Genomic DNA, 21,634 nt, shown 5'->3' with positions numbered 1-21,634 from the left:
GGAAGCAAGGAATAAAGGGGGAAAAAGAAAGTAACACAGAATAAATAATAGTATAGAAAGTGTATGTAAATGTTTGGCTGTAGTCATAAACACTGAGCTACTTAAGAACCACATTTCTGAATTTCTTTAAGGGAAACGGGCTGGGTCGGTCTCTCCATCCTTGCCCTTCTACTTACTCTGTTTTGCTCTGTGACTTTCACCTTGAGGAGTCAACGTGAAGCTTGTCACTCAAAATCACTGTCACTACAACAGTATACAAACACTGGCTGCAATTGCTCACAGTGAAACAGCAAGAATTAAAAGAAGCTGTGCACTGACTTATGTTTTTGTTTTATTACTGGTGGCTAGGAATATGTTTTTAAGAAGGCACATTACAACTGTGGGTTTATAGTTTGACTCTGGCATGCTTTCTTCTGAAATAAATACTCATATCTGCAAAATAAAAGAGTGAACGTGCACCAGCGAGTGAACGTCCGCACCAACATGAATATCATGTACACAACCCACAGATCAATCCACTTAGTGCCCGTGAAATATAGGGAGTAGGCTGGCCACTCTGCGAGTCTGACATCACCATATTCAGCCATTAGGCTAAGTGCCATCATAGCTCATCTCTCTAGGACTGAACTTGGGCTGCATTCAAAACCAAAACCTGTAGTCCTGGCTCCTTTAGAACCATCTGGAATATCTTAAACCTGTTGATTAAGTGTGAGGCTCAGCATGTCAGCCGAACAGCCTTGCACACCTACACTTTTGCTTAATTTGGGAAATGTATTCCTGCGACTGCGGACAGATCATCTGTTACATCTATTAATGCTGCAGTGCAAATATGGAAGGTCAAATTTAGACAGAGCCAGAGATAGCTTGACTGTGCAAGTGATATCTCTACTTGATGGCATGGGTTTGTAAACCGAGTTAACGTCTTGCAGGGCAAACAGAGTTTTCCACACTGAGCTTAAGTACTGGTCTGCATGCTGGAAATCACAAGAAACTAAACTTTTAAGGAAGGTTTAAGACAACTTTATCACCAATTGCCTAATCAACGCAAGGTGATATTGAAAGGTGTCCAGCAAAATAGGGAAAACTAATCATCATTTGTATTATCTACTAATCAAGTAACCGTCCTGATGAATACATTTACCATTATTCATCAATATTATCAGCAGAAGACAAAAAATATCAATATTTTGGATAAATAATGGATTAACTGTGTCATTTGACCCTTCAATAACCAACTGCCGTCATAAAGACATAAAAAGGAGTATGTATGCTTTCTAAAGCTTTCCTATTTACAGTTCAACTCCATGCACTGTAAACAAATGTGATTCATTACAGCAATCTACGCATATAGCCAAATGTCAGAACTATCTGCGGACATGGTTAAGAGAAAGTTCAGACCTTAGTCTCCCTTCTTGGGATGATTCATGTGACAGCCCGCCATATGTCACACTGCTGCAGGCTGGCAATAAATGGGCAGCAGCTTTTAATATCATATTTCACAAAGTTAAAGTAATGGACAAAGACCATGTACAATCCTCATCATCAGTTGGCAAGAATAAGGACTGTTCTGCTTCCGAGAGAATTTCCCACAAAGTGCGCCTTCACAAACTTAATGTAAGCTTTAGGAGCATATTTAGCACCACATTTCTCTTTAAGTGATTACCAGGCTGCTTTGCATCTACCGTATATCTCCGAACATGCCATAAAATGATACAGGTTCAGAGAAAAGAGCCATGTAAAAAGGCAGGCTGTCATTTCTACGATACAACACCGTATTACTTTAAAAAGCCAACAGGCTGTTTTCAGCTGTACAGTACTCACATCTGCGATGTTGGGAATTGCCCGCTCGACTCAGACGAAACGGTCGCCAAGAGTAGGAATAGACAAAGTGAGTAATCCATATCTTTGTTAATTTCCCTAAAGCAGGATTCAGCAGATGATGAACAAAAAAAGGGGAAAAAAGAAGAAGAATTGCCCACAAATCCAAAGCGCCGCTCGTACTTCTCAAACCAAACGCCTCACACCGCCATCGGTGCGCGTTTGGAAACAAATCTCATCCGATAGCTATGTTCTCCCCACCGATGGAGTTGAAGGAGTGTGTTCTGTTTTTTGGAGGGGGGGGGTGTAGCGTGTGTATCGGTGTCTGTGAGAGAGAGAGACACTCTTAAGTGAGTGTTTCAAACTGGGATAGGCTGTTAGAGCAAATCTCAAGCGTGTGTCCAAAAGATTTATAAAATGAAAAAAATAAAAAACAGGAGAAAAGGGGAGGGCGCATTTACAGTAGAGCTCCAGCTCGGCCGGCAGAGCGGTGCCACTCTGCACACTGCAAAAAACATCGTCGGTTCGCGGGGATGAACACGTGGGGTGGAAGTGTGTTTGAGTGATTGTGATGATTTCATCCAAGAGTTCTGCATGGCTCGGAAAAAACCTCACAGTTTATTTTTGAAAGTCTTTTAGAAATCTTTACACAAATGGGAAAAGTTAATCTATCTATCTATAGACATGACCTAATTTAAGATTTTAGGTAACTTTAAAAAATTAGAACACACAACTCTTAATGGCACTTTTTTCCCATTTTTTTTGCAGTGTGTGTGGTCTCTTATGTTTGTGTTGCTGAGGCGCAAATGGGTTTCCGGGCGCCCTTCACGTCACCCAGCAACAGTTATTTGCGGCACACTGGCCTTATCAAACATGGGAGATCGCACCTCCGCATCTAACAACACTGCAGCCCGTTTATTTAGATCTAAGTTTTCTTCTGATAACCTTAAAAGCCCTATATGACCTCGAGCTGATCATCATCACACACTCCACTGACTGTGCGTCTATATTATCCTTCCTACAATGAGCTTCTTCCTCACAGAGCTGACTTTTGAATGTTTTTTCATGTGCATTCTTGTAAACAACAAAGTCAGGTGACTTCCAGGGCAACTTTGCTCTTGTCTGGTCACATGCGTTGCTTAAAGCATTTCAGGCCCACAACCCAGTTGTAGTCCATGTCAGATTCAGTCAAGCATCTCAAAAAATAAATAAAATAATACACTCTTCCCATCCAATAAAAGCTCTCTGTTTTATTATGTGTATCATGATGAACCTTCATTTAATTTTCAATAGCGCAGCGCCTCCTTTTATGCAGAAATGTGATAATAAATTCCACTCGCTCCAAGGGCTGTGGCAAACCTAATATGGAGTGACATTTCCCTTTGCTGGGACAATCAGCAAGGTAAATACCAGAAGCATATACTGTATTTTCTAATGCGTTTGTCTTCAAAGCCCCTTGTCAGATGCAAAACTAATCTTTCACTAATTTGCTTCAAGCGCCTCCATTATTACAAACCCCCCAAAGATAATTCTTTTCTTTTTTTTTGACTTGAATTTTTGTCTGCTTGTTTTTGTGTGTATGGATGTCTGCATGCAGATGAGCCGTGTGGGTCACAATAGACAAACAAGGCAAAGTGTTGCCCACCTGCTACGTGAATCACACAAATAGATAGGCTGTGCAAATAGCTGTCTATGCCCCCCCTCTCAGGTTTCACTGTAGCTCATATAAAAGCTGTTCCTCTGGGACCTCTTGCCTGGCATGGCTCAGAGGTGGGGGATAGAAGTGTATTTACCGAGCAATGGTGAAGAGGAGGGGCCGGTTTGGAAAGAGTGTTGACCATATGGAGAGAGGAACGCTGGTTTAAAGGTTTAAGGGCTAATGTACTATATACTATTGAAAAAAAAACCTACAGAGATGAACTATATGTGGTAATTATCTGTTAAAAACGTCCACAGGTCGACTTTAAATTAATTCTGAAGAAATTTCTAAGTGGAAAAAATGTACAATGTGTTCCCATAAAAAAAAAACCAACATAACAATCCCTCATGCTGCTCGTGTTTTTGAAACAGGCCAGCAAATGCAACACTCTCTTAAATAGGATTATATGGGTTTTTCACAGAGATTAGTTTGCCTTACAAAAGCCTCTCAAAAACAGCAAATTCAGTATGACTAAATACATCCAATTTCCATAAAATCTCTGACTCAATGTTGTTTCATGCTACAATCAGTATTTTTAAGCCAACACTGGATCAAATGAAAGTGTGATGTAAAAGGAGACACCTAAGTGACAAACTAAACTTCCTTCCTAGCATCTTTTGGCTTATTGTTTTGCTTTGACTATAGCTTTCCTCCCTTTTTTTCATTGCTCCTTGTTCATACTCCAAGTCTTGATAATTCATGTGCACTACCTGCCCTGGCCCAAAAGTTAGTGCTCAGGTAAAGCAGAGATTTTTTTCCCCCATAGAGAATAAGAAAGCTGCAAAGAGAATGAATAATATGGGCATCAGTATGACACGAATGCTAATCTGCTGAGGCCTGCACTGCAAAGCAGGATCTGAGGATAGTCGGGAAACTTTGTCACGTTTACCCCAGTGGTTAAGTTCTTTGCGGGGCACCATGCAAGTCATGCAAGTCTTCTTGTGTGAAATATGCAGCTGTTTGCAATAGGTCACCTGGTTACAACACTACCATTTCTGTTCTAATGGTAGATTGAGAAAGCCGGTGTTTTCTGGGAGACTTGATAACTGCCATCAGCCGTTTAGGTTTAACAAAGCATGCTAACAAAAACCCAGTGGATCTATTTCCTTAAATTAAGGCTGCAATATTTTGTAGCAATATACTTTTCTTATTTAGTTTTTTTAATGCTATTTCAAAGCCAATCCTAATGCACCCTGATGGCAGCACACTTAAGTCAGCATATTCAGCAGATGTGAAATTGTAGGACAAAATTAAATAGGTTAAAAAGACAATACTATAAACACAGATAGAAAAAATGTTCTTCATTTGGCATTTAAGATTGTACCCTGTGTAAAGGTTGTGTTGATTTCAGTCATGCGATTCACTGCACTTTTGCTTTAACCTGTTGGCCACTAAAGTACAATTTGCTTCAGGTCGTGTTTCCAGAAAAGAGCAGGAGGTAAAAATCAGCGCAAGTGTGTGTGTGTGTAACAGTGAGACAGGTGTGTGTCTGTTTCTGAGTGAATTGGGAATGTGTATATGCGTCTGGCGGGCAGCAGGTGTGGCCTCTGTCATCAGCTCGCGACCCCACCCACCTGTCCAGGGAATAGCCCCCCGGCTGTCGCCTAGCAATGCATTTGTCGTCAACTAAGCCACAAGGCTGTATTTTCTCATCCACTGAGCACACGCCTAACATGTCCTTGTAGAAATGAAGCTGCAGAGACAATCAAAATTACAACCCCAATTCCAAAAAAGTGTGTAAAAAAACGAACACAATGATTTGTAAATCTTATAAACTCCTATTTTATTCACAATAAAAGATAGAAAACAAGTTAAATATTTAAACAGAGAAAATGTATCACTTTTAAAGACTATTAGTTAATTTTAAATTTGATGGCAGTCTTCTGTCATAATTTTTGTTTCATGATGCACTAAATACAAACACAGCTGTCTTGCAATTGAGGTTGTAATTCACAAGTTTGTGTCGTCAATTTTATTCAGATAAATAATGACATCATTCAAAATGTAAGTTTAGTTTCCTTTCAGAAGCATATAACCAGGAATTAAACTAGGCCTGACTGATCCAGGATGGCACTCTGGCAACTTTAGTTGATGAGTTTAATGTATGTTATTATTAAATTTGGGGTTTTTTGTTTTGTTTTTTTACTGGCCTGGCACTCCTTCCAGCCCCCACATGCTACTACCGTCTAACATCTTCAGCGCATCCTCTTTCCCTCCCATCCCTGTGATGCGTTCATGCTACAGATGTAAAGTTGTGGCTGCAATACTTCAGCATCTCACTAGTTACAGAAGAGGACCTATCATAAACAGAGTAACATGTTTTTGGGTTTTTTTAAATGCTACATGATTCCAAATGCAACTTTTCAAACAGCTCAACAAATTTCACCAAACACACAAACTGTTTCTGAGAAGTCTGTCAGAAAACATGCCTGTGAGCTAAATGTACAGCTGGTGTATTTCACTAGTAGAGAAGATCAGAGATTATTTTCAAAGGTCAGCAAATTAGATCTAAAATTTAAATCTTATATTTAATATCCTTGTTTATTTTGGAGTTTTAGAGATCAGAGTCTGTACATGAAGAAAAATCTACTTGAGCTCACAGACCAAGTTATTATGTGACTTATTTCTAAGTAATTATTTTCCCCACCTTGCAGTTACACCGGAACTTGGGTTTCCCCATCGGCGACATCCCACTGTAACCCCTAGATTTAACCATATCATTTTTAGTGTAATCAACCAGCTCGTATACATAATTTCTTAATATAACAGCACAGAGGAGGAAGAACTACCAAGCAATAAGGTTTAATTACTAAATGTATAAGCTCATTAAAACACATTTGCAGGGCAAAAGGCTTTGCATCATATTCAAATAACAAAAATGTACCTATGGCTATTTTTCACATCAAATAACCACTTCAAGTCAAACAAAGACGACACACTGTGTGTTCTTTTCCCTACTTCCTGCATTTCTGATCATCACTAATTACTTTTTTGCCCGTACTTTTTCATGATGCTGATGTCACCGGAAAATGCAGGTTGTAAGCATATGGAGAACATTCAGAGCCACGCAACATGATAAAATATCATGAGGCAACTGTTACATCTGGCTTCCATGTCAAAAGCTTGAATGCCACTGTCATATCCTGTCACATTTTTCAGTATTCTGCAAGACAAACAAATTGATACATACTGCTGAACCTTCCCCAAAGAGCAAAATTCTGCATTCATGCACCCACTCTGCCTGCCCCCACAGGATGCCAAACGCAGTTCATTTAATAACTCGTCTGTGGTACTGTGGCGATAAATGATTTCCGACTTTAATCACATCTCCCCCCACACACCGTCTTTCTGGGAAAGATTAAGGGCCATGTGTTTTATCTCAGCATCAGCTAACAAGGATGTATTCTTCACTGTCAGTTCCGACTTCTAAGGAGGAAAGTGACAGAGGACAAGAAAAGCAATGAAGTCTTTTGATTCAGGTTCAGATTCAGGTCATTTTATTAATCCACAAAAGGGGAATTTGTTTGCAGCTTACCCACACAGTCCTGAATTCAGATGACAAAACATTGACAGGACGGTTAATAATGGTTTTCTTTTCCTTCTTTATAACCCGATTTTCCAGAGTGAATAATAATCTCTCTGCCTGACCCCCATGATTTTGGAGCAGGTGTTAATGTTGCTGAGGGAGTTTTTATGTTCAATATATAAAACACTAAACCAGCAGATCAAGATGAAATATTAAAAGACTTTCAATAAAATGAACAATAAATGAACAATAAAAATGAAATAAAAACTCCTTATTAACATTTTAAAAAAGTTTAGTTCCTTAACAAATACCGTTTTAGATCAGACTCTGTGTTAGATGGTTCGACCATCAACTTGAGTTGGTGGTTGTTGATGGTGTTGATGCCAAAAGGTCGAATCTGTTCACCTGGAAGATTCAGCCTTTTGGGATTTACTTACCTGGATGATTGAGCACACATTAAGGGATATGTTGATGATTTTTATCTAAGCTTACTTCAACAGTCTTTTTTTTCCTTTTGAAAATGCGCTTATTTGCTTTCTTGGCAAGATTTGTCACTTCGGTCTCTCAACCTACAGCCAGCACACACGTATTCAGATAATCATGCCTCAGAACAGGAGGAATTTACTGAGCTTTAGCTGTGCTTATAGGTGGATATTTTCTAGCATTTTCTAACACATCCATGTACATATGTCCACTTTTTTCCAACTGATATTAAATTGGTGCGGTTCCACGACCCAGTGGAGTCACACTTTGGTTGATGAAGGGTCTCTCATTCAGGGGGATGCTGAAAAGCAACAAGATCTCAGACACACTCAGGAACTTCAACACAGCTGTGGAGATTTCTACTGCTATCAGATGATTACAGAGTATTAAGCTTAACTTGCTCGCTCACTGGAAAATGCACGTATTTCATTTCATTTCATTTATATTCAATTTCTTCCAGGCACTTACAAGAAGTTTCCTGAAACACTCATACTTGTATTGCTTCTTTTGCCTTTTCTTGTTTACTGTTACCTGCATTCATAACAGAAAGCAAATTGGACCTCTGCAGAATTTACATGTTCTTACTTAGTTTCCATTCATGGTTTTATGCAGCACAGTCTGGGGCACTATTGCATTTACAACTTATCCTGATGGAGAAAATCATACTACATTAGCCACAACAAATAAGGTTTGTTGTGCAGTAAATATACCACGAGTATAAACAAATACATAGATATCTTTCAGTCGAATCAGGTTTTCTTGGTTGAGGAGGCCTACTACACCTGCATGGCCTTTTGTTACTTAAATACCTCCCACTAATACACCCATTATTCTTCAGTACTGCTAATTCTAATATGCACTAAAAACTCCTACACACTGCATATGCTTCACCCTCCACACTGAAACCTCTTGATTCATCACACTGTGCTGTGTTTATCATAGCTGAAAGATTTTCTTACTCACACAGTATCTCATATGAAGGCCAGTCTGCCTTTAAAAAATGGAATATAGACTTCTTAAAACGTCCAGTCACAGGACTTTTAAACATTAGCTGTACCACTTAACCAAACTCAAAAAAGAGTTTAAATTCTGAAATGACAAATAGAATGATAAAATAGAACGGGACCAAATATCCTTTGTTTCCATTAAACATATAATAAGCACTAGGAAAAATGTGAAGCCTTTGTGCTGTGCCAGGGGAATAACTCCAGCTGTACAATAGGTCATTGGTCAAAAACAGTGACAAGAGAATTTACTCTAGACTTGAAAGTCCTTGGATGTGTGGGTTTTCCCCCATGGAATACCACAGAAACATGAGGAGAACATGCAAACTTGACACAGAAACACACAGAAAGGCCCTGGGTTCTTGCTGTGAGGAAAGAGTGATAATATTTTGCACATGTCAGTCCTAGGGAACCAAAACACCAACAGCTATAGAGGGAATGCTGGTTATGTACGTGAGGGTCAGTGCACACAGTGCACAGATGAGCTAGCTGTTACATGGCTGCTTGCCATGATCGTTGGATTTTATACCCACGCTTTTGGGGTTTTTATGTTTTATGAAATTCATTCAAACATTCTATTTTTGGTTATCTTTGAGTTTGGGTTCTGTGTTCCTTGGATTAATTTAGTTAATTCCCTTTTGTGTTCTCATTCTGTTCCTCCAGTCTTGCTCTATATTTGTATATTTATAGCAACTGGTGCCTCTGCTATTTAGGTCTGATATGCACTAGTCTGTGAGAAGTTACTATACAGCAGCATGAAATCTCCCAAAAACAATAACAAATGGCCAAGCTCCTCCTTCAAATCTCCTTCAACTCTTTCCACTCTGGACCCAAAATGCAGGATAAGTAACACAAGATAAGATACACGGGGAACCTCTACAGCAGGGGTAGGCAACTCCAGGCCTCGAGTGCTGCTGTCCTGGAGATTTTAGATGTGTCCATGATCCATCACAGCTGATTTAAAGGGCTAAATGACTCTTCAGCATTTCTTGAAGTTCTCCAGAGGCCTGGTAATGAGCTAATCATTTGATTCAGGTGTGTTAACCCAGGGTGCGATCTAAAACCTGCAGGACACCGGCACTCAAGCCCTGGAGTTGCCTACCCCTGCTCTACAGCAATGCTATTTGTTGTTAGCATACAGTATATGGCAAGTGTCTGATTTTCCCCTGAGATGTCACATCATTTATTTATGATTGATTCAAACTCATTGATGTTTATATAATCTTAAAGATTGTGTTCCTTGGATATCTTCTTTGCGAGACACAGCTTTTGTAGGTCACCCCATAAAAAACAACATTGGTTTTCTTGCACCACAGTCTTGTCTTGGGTGATGGCCGGAGTGGTTACACCTTGTTGACTCAGTGAAAGAGAAGTGACGGAGAGTGTGTGTGATATGATGTCTCATTTGGGACAGGGGCAGCCTCGGTCCCCTCTGTGCACTGACTGATCACATTACTATTAGTGAAAACTATTCTGTCAGTAAGAGAAGTCATGGCCCAGCAAAGGATGGCCTTAGGGTGAAACTGGGCATCCAGTGATGGGAAGCTGTCTTCAGGGGGGATCTGAGGTGATAAGATATGAAGGGTCTTAGCTGTCCTGTTCTCTTTTTTAACTCACAAAATCTTGATTCCTTCCTAAAAAATTACATTTTCCTACTGAAATTCTCAAAAGAATTTTTGTTGACAAGACTCATGTAACCACATGCATGTAGAGCAGTAAACTGCCACATATGTAACAGGTGACTCTGATTAATGTCTTATCCTAATAGTTATGTTAACATATGTTTTCTGCATCATATACAACCGCTGCAGCTAAACCTCATGATCTACAACATCATCTTTTGACACTTGCCAGCAAAGATCCCTTTCTCAATTCACATTCATGTGTCCAAATGCTGGCGTCTCCTCTTATCAAAACACTACCATCAGTCACTGATTAGAGACAGCACATCCGTATCTGTGTATCATCTGGATATCTGGACTTTACCAGATGTGAATTTCAGAGCAAGAGAACAAATTTGGGAACAAGGTTATGGAAATTCAATCACAATCCAGATGCTTTCTTTTACACTATTCTGCAGTGGTAACTAAGATCATTTACTCAGTCAATGCAAAAATTAAAGGTAGATACCTGTATTTTACTTGAGTATTCCAATTTAGGCAGCCTCATCCTCCACTGTGTTACGAGGGTAGTTTATCCCATCAGCAAAAATCTTAAAGAAGCAGTGCTTCCAAGTGATATCTCAAGTGAAAGTTTGCAGCACCTCTTTGGAGATCAAGGCATATTTGATGGATGTGTAACCTCTGTCTAACCTTGCATAAGCTGATGCATCCGACGACATTGCCTGATCCCGCCTCGTCAGATCTCTGTTGTTTTCATCAAAGTTACCGCTCTGTGAATCACAGATGCAGGACAACAGCACAATGTTTCCAAGCCACCATCTGATTCAGGCCACATCTTTGAAGACGAAAGAGGGGAACAAACACATCTTTAGAAGCGAAGGATGTAAGGGATCTATCAGAATCAGAGAGGGGGGAAAACAAAGGGGGACTCACTGAGAAGCGGTATGAAGAGGGGGAATATGAAAGAGATCACAGGGAACATGAAACAAACAGGGGAGACATAAAGGGAATAAAGTACACACCAGAGAAGAACCTGGCAGAGAGAGCCTGGCATAATTTGATCAAGTTGTGGAAATTTTCAGCCAGAAGCACATCATAACTTAATCAAACCATATAATCTAAGGTCCTCCATCTTTCTCTCATGAACACTTCTGGAAAGAACTTATACAGAGAGCTGCAGCATTACAGACTATACAAATTGTAGACAGAAAGCATATTTTTGCTTTATGAAGCTTCTGAACTTAGCTTGAGACAGCAATTTATTAGTGGGATATTATTTGACAGAACCAGGCTTCTTTCTAAATTTATTATTGTTTAAATTTAAGCTAAGCTCCAGCTGGCAGTTGCTTAGCTTAGCACATACAGGTAAAATTGGAGAAACCGCTAGCTGACCTCTGGCTGAAGGTGAACTTCTTCTACAAATATGCAGAGTTTAAATAGCGGACAATACTTCATGTGAACATTAGCCAACTGTCAAGCTTACTGGGTACGCTTTTGTTCCAGCATGCAGTAGCTAGGAGCTTAGTATCCTGCTATATTTAAAGTGTTTTCTCCAAAAGATCAATTTGAGGCTCATTACTGCTCACTTTGCCCCATTCAGCGATATCTGGTGTAGTGTTTGCAACAGGTGTTTTCAGAAAGATTACAATCGTACCAGATGACCAGCGATGATCAAGGTTCCCCACATTAGTCATTTTTTTGCTTTATGTACCTGATTAGCATCATCTATTTTTTTTTTTATAATTAATTCTTTTTTTACGGCACAAATTAACACTAAAGTATTTCACAGCAGTAACTTTGGCTTGGTTTTGTCGACACCAAATGCCTGATCAATTCTCTATCACTGTATACCAGTAAGCCAAGGTAAATACATATCTCTTAGAACTGCAATTCAGCCGTTAGAAAAGCTAACTAGCCCTAGAGTACTTGTGTAGACTGTAAGTTACTGTGCATTTGCATATTCTTTATCTTTCAGCTGCTCCCTTTAGGGGTCACCATAGTGGGTTATCTGTCTCCATCTGATCCTGTGTCTATCTACCTGGCACCTTCAACTTCAATCATTTGTCCAGTATATCTAGTATCCGTTCTCTGCACCTGTCCAAACCATCTCAACCCTTGCCTCCTTAACTTTGCCTTCAAACCACTCACCCTGAAATGCCTCTCTGATATACTTACATCTAACCATGTTCCCTCCTGGTCACTCACAACAAAAACCTTCAACTCTGTCACCTCCAGCTCAGCCTCCTGTAGTTTTGACAGTGTCACCATGAAACCATGAATCGTAGCAGCTCTCATTACATCTTGTAAACCTTTTCATTACTGTGCATTTGTATAGATTGCTCATTCCTATAAAATAATAGATAAAATCCTTTTGTTGTAGGTATTATAACTGTAGGTGGTCTTCTATTTTTCCAACTCATAATTATTTTGTGGCAGACTCAGCTGGCAGAAGCAGGTGGTTTTTTTCAGCTGCAGAGTCAACATTCAGCAGGTGCTGACACAGGTGATCCATCCCCCTGTCTGTAAACACACACACACAGACACACACACACAGACTCCCACTACTCCCCGAAAAAAAATGCAATAATAAATAAGTTATTTATAAGTTTAAATGCATTTAAGCTTATGGGATCTCTATTTTGAACTCAGAAGAGAAATACTTAAGGTCAAAGGTCCAAAAGGATTCCACTACAGAGAACTAACTGTGTGACTGTGTAAAATGGATTTCTCACGCCCCCTGTTGGTGTAATATACATATGTATAAAAAGTCTAAAACATTTTTTAAAATGAAAAACTGTTGTGGATTATTTCTATGATTTGGATTTGCTTTTAGGTTGTTGTATGTTGCAGTAAACACATTATTCCACCATCACTCATGAAGTAAATTCAGATCTACTAAATATGAGTCAGTGGACTGTATATTGATTTTAGAAAGTTTTAGTGCTAACCTGTCATTCTCATTAGTCAACTCTGAGCTTTTTTCAGAGTTTCCTGGCTTTAAAGAACAGCCCTCCAGGGGTGAAAGTACAGCAAGATTTCAGACTCATGGTTGCTGAGCCGAACAACTGAATCTTTTCTTCATGATGTTGCCGGGTGAAGTTAATGAGAAAAGCCTGTCCATGGAGAATGTCAGACACCTTTTTTTGTGTAAGACATTTTGTGGACTTCCCAGTCTCCTTTGTAATCTTTAGTTGTATTGTGTTTCCTTTTCCCCATGCTTGCCTGTTGGTGTCTTACTGTTTGTCTCCATGACTTTCTTTGTTTTGCTGTCAGGTGCCTTATAGTGTCTCCCTGGTGTGCTGTGTAGTTTAGTCTTCATCTTTGTCATTGTGTGCTATCTATCTATCTTTGGATGGTTACATTTTGCTTCAGTTTAAGGTTTGGTTGTTTGTTTGTTATTTAACACAATTTTGTCTCATATCATAGACTGTATATAAACGATGGGTGAGGATTCTACATCTCAAAATTGCATTAAAATTGCTTTTTTTTCTGACGGCCAACAGAGGGGAATTCTGCTCCTTTGCTCTTATGGTCTTACTGAATACAACATTATGTTAATCTTACTTGATGTAGTGACACCATTAGAATTAACAAGGAGGATCAAACAGGGTATGCTATATGGTACTGCTACACGCCATATTATACCATATGTTACCATAGTGCAACACCGTATACCATATTATATATATGAAAGTAACATAGCATTATAGACACATCTAAGCACATGTCAAACATCCTATTATAGCATATTTTAACATTTTGCATACAAATGGATCAAGGACCGACAAATAGCCTTGAGCACACATACACACACACCTGGTGCTGATTTGTCTCACAATGAAGCCGGACCAAATGATGCTACAGAAGGATCTGTCAGCAAGCCCCATCTGCACACTCCCACACAGTCACGAAAAGACTAATCAGTAATAAGTGAAGACACATGTGTGAGCACTGCATGCTTGCGTAGGCTTGCTTGGATGTCACCACGGGGCTCCAACTGGCCAAAACGAAAGCAGCATGGCGCCATCTTGTGGCTGTATTTTGTTACTTCCTCATATGCAAGTCAAGTATGCAACCTCACCCCATCCCCAGAAATATACACACACACACACACACACACACATATATGTATATATATATATATATATATGTATAAAAACTGCAGTTTTCCCAGAAATTGCACTTTCTAGGTTCAAAATAAAATTGTGCTATATAACAGTGGAATATGCAGTAAACTCAATGCACGCTAACAATGCTTCATTTATATGATATTTAATATTTAGACATGGGGCAACAGCCATTTTTACAGCACATTTTGCATAATTTATCAATACCTCCTGTATACAATCACAAAACCATGACATTAGATTTCTTTTTTTTTTCTGTTTACTTACAAGTGAAAAACCAGACAGGTTTTACAAGCATACTCTTTGTACAGTCAGCATACATCATCAATTATAAGTTTTCGTCATAACTTCCCCCTCTATAACATTTGTTCTTTATCTCTCTCTACACCATTCTTGTTTTTTCTTTAATAATATCCGGACACAAAAATAGTATGAACCACCAACGAAACATGCAACATCCAGTGTGAGCACATTTAAATTCTCCTGCAACTACTTGAGTTGTTAAGATAGACTTCTGTGTTAGACTCTGGTAAACTTTTAGTGTTTGGTGTAAAGGGTCGGGTAAATCTGGGTCCCTATAAACAGACAGAAGCTCTTCCCTCGGCCTATCCACTGTACAGCGATCCAAGGAGAAACAACTCCCTGTTACTTCTAAGATCACGCGACTTTTTTTTTGTTTGTTTTTTGTTTAGTTTTGACTGCTAAAAGACCTATTGCTTCCCCAAACCCCAGTATAAAAAAACTATTTATTTACAAGGTTGAAGATAGAGATGGCATCTGGGTGTGTGTGTGTTTGTATAATTCATCATGTGTTATGAGAAATTTTAGATAATTTAGACAGATAACATGTAAAGGACGGGATACTGCATTAGAGCTAATGACATGCATGGACTTGGTATGAAGATGCTAAACACACACACGAGCACATGGATAGAAAGTTAAGAAAAGCAACCAAAAACGCACGTTGCACCTCACGTTTCAGGTGTGAAGTCCACTGATTACAAGGTTTTCTTTAGTTGTTTTTTTTGGTAATTCATACACTTACTGGAAAATGAAACAATTCGAAGGGGGAGTGCAAAACAAAGATAGGAATCATGACTAGGAATGTTCGATTTTCTTCCTTTGATTTATAGCTACGTGGAATTGGCGTTTTCAATGTGAGCGTGTGTTCGTGCACAAGGGCAAAAAAGTTGGTTCTCTGAGTTTCAGGCCCCTCTAAATATTGTAAACAAGCACTACATAGTGTATAAAAACCAAATTTCTCTGTACATCTGATATGTACTGTAAACAAATATAATACAACATATGAAATTGTCTCACAGGCAATAAATAAAGATTCATATAGCAATACAAAAAAAAATCACATGGTAAATTTAAAAAATACAAACAGAAAACAACAAATCATATTAAAGCAGTAACCATTTCGTGGAGGACATGAAAACACAGCAGTGCAAAATAAACAGAAATGCTTCCTCTCAAACCAAGTGTCATGTTTCTGGCAAGTCAGGGTGCAGTTATTTACGCTATATAGTAGATGTTGCATAGAAATCACTGGGATATTTCACTGAAAATGTTAAATGAACCAGCCTTCCAGTCTTTTGACACCTGTACACAGCAAACAAGAACTTTCTCATGAAATAATGGGCATAATAGGCATTTAAAGAAGTGCGCGTGGAGGTGGGACGAAACATCATCATGCTACTGTTACAGCATCGCGTCTTAGGATCGTAACTCTGGGTAGTTCCTGGTCTATAGTTTCTCACTTTCCAAGTGAAAAAATAATAATAATTTAGCAGGATGATGATGTTAGTTTTACATTCTAAGCAGAAAAAGTGCAAAATACCACAAAAGCGAGTGTCGTCGAGTTGACTGCCCTTACGAACGAAAGCAAGACTGATGTAAGACTTCTAATGTGCTCCAATCTTACAAGGAAAAAGAGGAAATGCTTAACTCTCATATAGTAAACGTCTCACATTCTAAGGGGCGTCATGAATAAATAAAACTTCTATGCCACAATCTTCAAGACTTGATTGTCTGTGATAAAGATATCTATATATATCTATCTATATATGTAGAATAATGTCCAGCTATGACACTTCACTATATACAAAGTGAACCTTGGAGGTGTTTGTTTTTTTTTGTGAACATGTGGCACTGCATACCAAATAGATAGACTCATGCGCACAACATATAATGTCCAATTTGATATATATTAATACTGATGCTATATCAAACAATAGTCATCATTGGATAACATCAGGGAAAAATCAGATTAAAAGGGTAGGAAACAAGTAGTTTTTGTTAATAAAGTCAAAAACATGCTTGCAATATTTTTTTTTGTATTGAACTGGAATGCTAGGTAGTGTATTATAAAATATACTTCCTTCCCAGAATAGATTGTTAAAGTACTTAAATAATTGAGGAGAAGACAAATCATAGAACTCTACGCTAATATCATAATACAAAAATAAATAAGAGGTCTCTATGGCAGAGTCTTTACTATTTCATTCCCAAAACGCTTTGTAAATCAATACAATAATAAATCGAGGGTGAGCGCCCCGTTTAAAGAACATTTAATGGATAAAACATCAAAATAAATCAATTCGAATCTATAAGTGTGTCCATTCCCTGTATCTATTAGATTTGAAGTTCTGTGTGAATGACTGTGTGCAATGTGGTGAGCATGTGTGTGTATGTGAGATAAAGTGTGTAATACCTGGTTGATTCTGCACTTGACCTCTGAACTCAGCACCTGTGTTCTTCTTCTAAGTCCTGGCTACACTGCTGTACACTGTATGTCCTGTAAACATGTGTTTATTCCCTGTAAACACATAATAGTTTCCTCCAAGCTTTTCACATAATCAGAGCAGAAATCATCATTTGCTGAAAGCATTTTTCCAAATTGCAAGCTATGCGAGCCCTGAAACAAAGGTTGAAGAAAAAAATTCCCCCTCTTCCCGTGCCCAGACCTTCCAGAAGACTGGATCAGCGTTCCAGATGTGGAACCCAGATGTCAGAAACCTGTTTTCCGCTTAAGCTTATTTCTTTTAGATTGAGTCCCCTCCTATGAGTGGATCTGGGCGGTGCTGGCAAGCAGCTTGTGCCAGCTCACCACTCGCTTGCGTAAATCAACTTTATCCAGCCACACGTAGGCCTCGCCTATTAAGGTCTTCTTCACAAATTTGCCACCGTTGGACACCAGGAATAGCTGGAAAGAACAAAAGGCAGCAGTTTTGTGCGTGCTTAATGGTATGTTAATGTGGCATGTGATTGTGAACATACACTTTGTGTGGATTACCTGTAGCGCGTGTCCGGTGGGGTTCATGCAGAAGCGGAAGGTCTCATTAAAGGACGGCTCACGGTCGTGGCGACAAACCCTGGTCTTCTTCTTGATGATCCTTTTCTGGGTGGCGATATTCACCACGTAGAGCTTCACATAAAGATCTGTGGACAGAAACAAATCAAAACAAAACAAAGTATGCGATTTCTCTTAGTGTGACTTTGACAGAGCGGACAGGTTGGAGCACATTTGCAGGAAAATGTCTTCCTATTATCATTAGTTTTAGGTATTTTTTAAAAGGTTTATTTAGTTCCGTCCTATTTTTCCACTTAGGATTAGGGATTAAGAACATATATCTTTAATAACTTTTTATTAGTGCAATAAAAACATGCCTTTTTTCAGTTTCCAGCTCATAAATAAAGGCTTGATCCTTTCCTTCTGCACCATGTTTCAGGAGTTAAGCAGATATCTTTTAAATAATTTCCTGTTCTCCTGTGACAGTTGTTTCTTGCAACCTGCTTTTAGTTTCACTTCCCTTCTTTTCTCATTACGAATATTTAATTCAGCTTTCTCATTACCCCCCTGTGTCCACTTCCCTGATTACTTCCTTGTGTATAAATAGCCATGCCTTCCCTTTATTTTTGCCTCAGCATCTGCTCTCTTTCACAGTGTGGTTCACTTGCATATTTCTGTGATTACTTTGGATTCCTGATGGTTTGTTTTGGACTTTGTGTTCTCTGTATCAGTGCAATAAGATAGCTTTTGTTCCTTCAATCTGCCTTTTTGACTGTGACTCCCAATTCTGCGAATCCTGACACTGGGTGTCTATAGCGAACACAACTGCACTGAAAACTATACTTTTACATAACATATAAATAGTTTATGTAACTGTCATAACTATAAAGTGTTACCATTATGAAACACTGAGCCAGATTCTGTACTGCAGAGCGACAGTGTATTCTCAGCTGAAATAAAGCCTTGTGTGCAGGTCCCATCTGGTAGCAAATGCAAATCAAGCAAGTGGCCGGCAGCTTGGGTATTAAGGAAGTAAATACTACAAGCAGAGGCAGTGTGGGCAACAATCTGCATTTTATCAGCAGAAAGATTCATGTAATTGTGCCGTATAACTCCCAATGCATTTATCCAATGTGTCTAAATAATAATGCACAGAACAATCTTTAAAGGCTAAATAGCATACAATTGTTACTACTTGAAATGCACAGTTTCTGTCCAATATAACTCATAAATGGCACATCCCACATCTTATTTGCCCAGGCTTATGTGTCATTAGTGAGCCTTTCCAGTCTTTTTTTTAGCCTTACACATATACAGTACATATTACTTAAGGGTTAAATGCTCTACGTGGGCTGGGAAACACTTTATTGCAACACCAGTTGTTCTGCTGCTATAAAACTGGCAAACATTTGAAGGGAAGCTAGATGCCAGAACACATATTTGTGTGGGCTTCCCAGCTGTTAAATGTAATATAAATTATGCGTATCATGGAAACTGTAAATATACTTTTTCCTCTCTTTCACCTTCCTCTTCCTAAAACATGATTCTTGACAGAATGGATGACAATAAGTGATAAGTCACAACAGCGTGCTCGGTGTACTTTAGCTTGGCATTGGTTCGGTCATGTGCATTGATCAGGTATTTTCAGTTACCAGGCAGGTGATCTGGAGTCTTGAACTTGTAGGTGATGTTACGACACTGAAGAATCTCAAGGACCAGGTGTTCACCTTCCGTCTTCATTTCCTTCTTCAAAGCGATCTTTATCTCTCCCATTACTTGAGTCTTACCTAAATGCATACACACATAAGGCTAAATATGCACTAGTCAAGTTAACCTTATATATATGGCACATTTTAAAACAACAGAAGATGACCCAAAGTGCTTTCCAGGCACCTTCTAAATGGGTAAAAAAGAAAAAAGTCAAATAAAAGAGCAATAGGATGTATTTACAGTGAACTTCAGCCAACTATTAGAGACCTCAAGTTAAAAGCTATTGAAAATAGGAAGGGCTTTAGAGCTAATTTAAGAAAAAAAAGGATGGGTATAAGCTCGATTATTACAATTATTTTAAATGTGGCATCTTTCAAAGCGGCCGCACTCTACAGAGCACAAAGTGTGTGAATGCGATGACTAATATCAGACGTGGTCTGCAGGCAATCACATTTATTGATTTAACAAGGACGAGGAGAAGTTATGATGAGCCTTGCCTGGCCTCTAGTTGCCTTGGCAACTGAATGGAAGTGGCAGTTGTGAAAGCTGGGTCAACAAGTCCCTGGCAAATGTAGGCTGTGTGTAAGTGCACTTTTATTACTCATGTTGTGGGGACATAAATCTGTTTACACAGTTACACTGTGGGGAAGCGGCTCCCTTCTCGGGACAATAACATAAATCTTTACAATTTAGGATGAAGTCTGGGGTTTAAGGTTGACTATATATAGTAATATATAGGCAGGGATTTGGGTAAATCTTCAGTGGATGTAAAGTGATGAAAAGTGAGAAATCCAGTGACACAAAAAGACTGAGCGCAGATGGTGAAACGATAAAAAGATAACATAAGTCCATTTTGTATTTGCACCTTTGTCCAAATATAAAATTACAGTGTCATAATTACAGTGGTATGTTGTAAGCCAAATTACAACATCACAAGTAAGAAGGAGGAGAAATTATATAATAGACCAATAGAGCTGACTTCAAATTGGATGAGAAACTATTGTGAGCAGTTATAAAATATATACACTCCCCAGCAACTTTGTTAGGTACACCTGTTCAACTGCTCACTCATACAAATACCTAATTAGCCAATCACATGGCATCAACTCAGTGCATTTAGGCACATGGCAGACGTGGTAAAGGGCAACCTGCTGAAGTTGAAACTGAGCATCAGGAATGGAGAAGAAAGGGGATTTACGTGTCTCTGAACGTGGCGTGGTTGTTGGTGCCAGACAGCCTGGTCTGAGTAGTTTAGATCTACAAACACAAACATCTCTAGGATTTATAGAAAATGGTCTGAAAAGGAGAAAATATCCAGTGAGCAGCAATTCTTTGGGAAAAAAGCTTGTTGATTCCAGAGGTCAGAGGACAATGCCCAGACTGCTTTAAGCTGATAGACAGGGCACCAATAACTCAAACAACCACGTGTTACAACCAAGGTATGCAGAAGAGCATCTGTGAAAGCACAAAACGTCCAACCTTGAAGGAGATGGGTTACAGCATCAGAAGACCACACCGACTGCCACTCAGCCGCCAGCTAAGAACCGGAAACTGAGGCTACAATTTGCACACAATTGGACAAAAGATTGGAAAAATATTGCCTAACTTGACTGGTGTGTCCTGATGTCTGCCGCAACATTTAGACAGCAGGGTCAGAATCAAGATAAAAGTATAGACTTAGTGTGTGGTTACATCAATGGTTCAGGCTGATGTGGTGAAATGGCATAGGGTACTTTTCTTGGTACAGTTTGAGCCCATTTAATACCAGGTGAGTCTTATTTAAATGCTACCTGACAATAGCTGCCTACCATGTCCAACCCCTTTATAGCACATAACAACAAGGGACTAGTTTAAATGTTGGTCATGCAAACTTCAAGAGCCATTTGCTAATTGCACTCTTAGATAATCATGTCATGAATGTTGTAATGAATACACCCAAAACACACACAAAAAACATTTACTATATAACAGATACATGCCCAACCTTCAGTGTCACTGTGTCCCAGTGATGATTTTATCACATCTGTGCCATTTGGGATCTTTCCACTGAGGAAGAGAAAAAATAAATAAATAATTTAACTGCATAGCATATTACAATGTAGTACAGTATATCTTTAGTACAGTGAGGAATAGTTAAGCATCAAATTAACATGTTTAAAATGCTAAAGTGCTACTCTTTGTGGGATAAATAAATTGACTTACAATCGGGGCACTTGGAAGATAGCACTGTCCACCTCGTTTGCCTCTGCTTCTTCATCCAGTAGGCTGTAGGCGCTGCCACTCAAGCCACTATCTAACGAGGCTGCTGTGACTGGGGCATCTCCGGATTTGTAGGTTGACCGAGCTGTGC

General features: G+C 39.1%; 2 protein-coding genes and 1 long non-coding RNA gene across 12 annotated transcripts in view; all 3 read right to left on the bottom strand.

The window, feature by feature from the left end:
* cacna2d1a (calcium channel, voltage-dependent, alpha 2/delta subunit 1a) overlaps window positions 1–14,054 on the bottom strand; it is a 112,281-nt gene extending 98,227 nt beyond the window's left edge. For 2 of the 6 annotated variants that reach the window (XM_025899562.1, XM_025899563.1), the window contains exon 1: window positions 1,822–2,242. In XM_025899562.1, coding sequence (XP_025755347.1) covers window positions 1,822–1,901 — 80 coding nt within the window. In that variant the 5' untranslated portion in view covers window positions 1,902–2,242. Of the gene's footprint in view, window positions 1–1,821; window positions 2,243–10,842; window positions 11,045–13,968 lie in introns of those variants that run through there. The other 4 variants (XM_025899566.1, XM_025899564.1, XM_019347071.2 and 1 more) reach the window with 4 other exon arrangements.
* Window positions 7,546–10,836, bottom strand: LOC106098230 (uncharacterized). The gene is made up of 2 exons (XR_002056923.2): window positions 10,661–10,836; window positions 7,546–10,092 (listed from the first exon to the last, which is right to left on the bottom strand). It is a non-coding gene; the product is annotated as an uncharacterized LOC106098230 (long non-coding RNA).
* Window positions 14,055–14,407: 353 nt separating the features above from the next.
* The window catches only part of pcloa (piccolo presynaptic cytomatrix protein a), a 57,174-nt gene continuing 49,947 nt past the window's right edge, over window positions 14,408–21,634 (bottom strand). For all 5 annotated transcript variants that reach the window (XM_019347124.2, XM_019347129.2, XM_019347125.2 and 2 more), the window contains 5 exons: window positions 21,487–21,628; window positions 21,269–21,330; window positions 19,227–19,361; window positions 17,578–17,723; window positions 14,408–17,487 (listed from right to left, as the gene is read on the bottom strand). In XM_019347124.2, coding sequence (XP_019202669.1) covers window positions 17,344–17,487; window positions 17,578–17,723; window positions 19,227–19,361; window positions 21,269–21,330; window positions 21,487–21,628 — 629 coding nt within the window. In that variant the 3' untranslated portion in view covers window positions 14,408–17,343. The remainder of the gene's footprint in view (window positions 17,488–17,577; window positions 17,724–19,226; window positions 19,362–21,268; window positions 21,331–21,486; window positions 21,629–21,634) is intronic.

Source organism: Oreochromis niloticus, linkage group LG17 (genome assembly GCF_001858045.2).
Source record: "Oreochromis niloticus isolate F11D_XX linkage group LG17, O_niloticus_UMD_NMBU, whole genome shotgun sequence".
NCBI lineage: Eukaryota > Metazoa > Chordata > Actinopteri > Cichliformes > Cichlidae > Oreochromis > Oreochromis niloticus.
The sequence above is the reverse complement of the archived record's forward strand: the minus strand, read 5'-3'. Positions and strand labels throughout refer to the sequence as shown.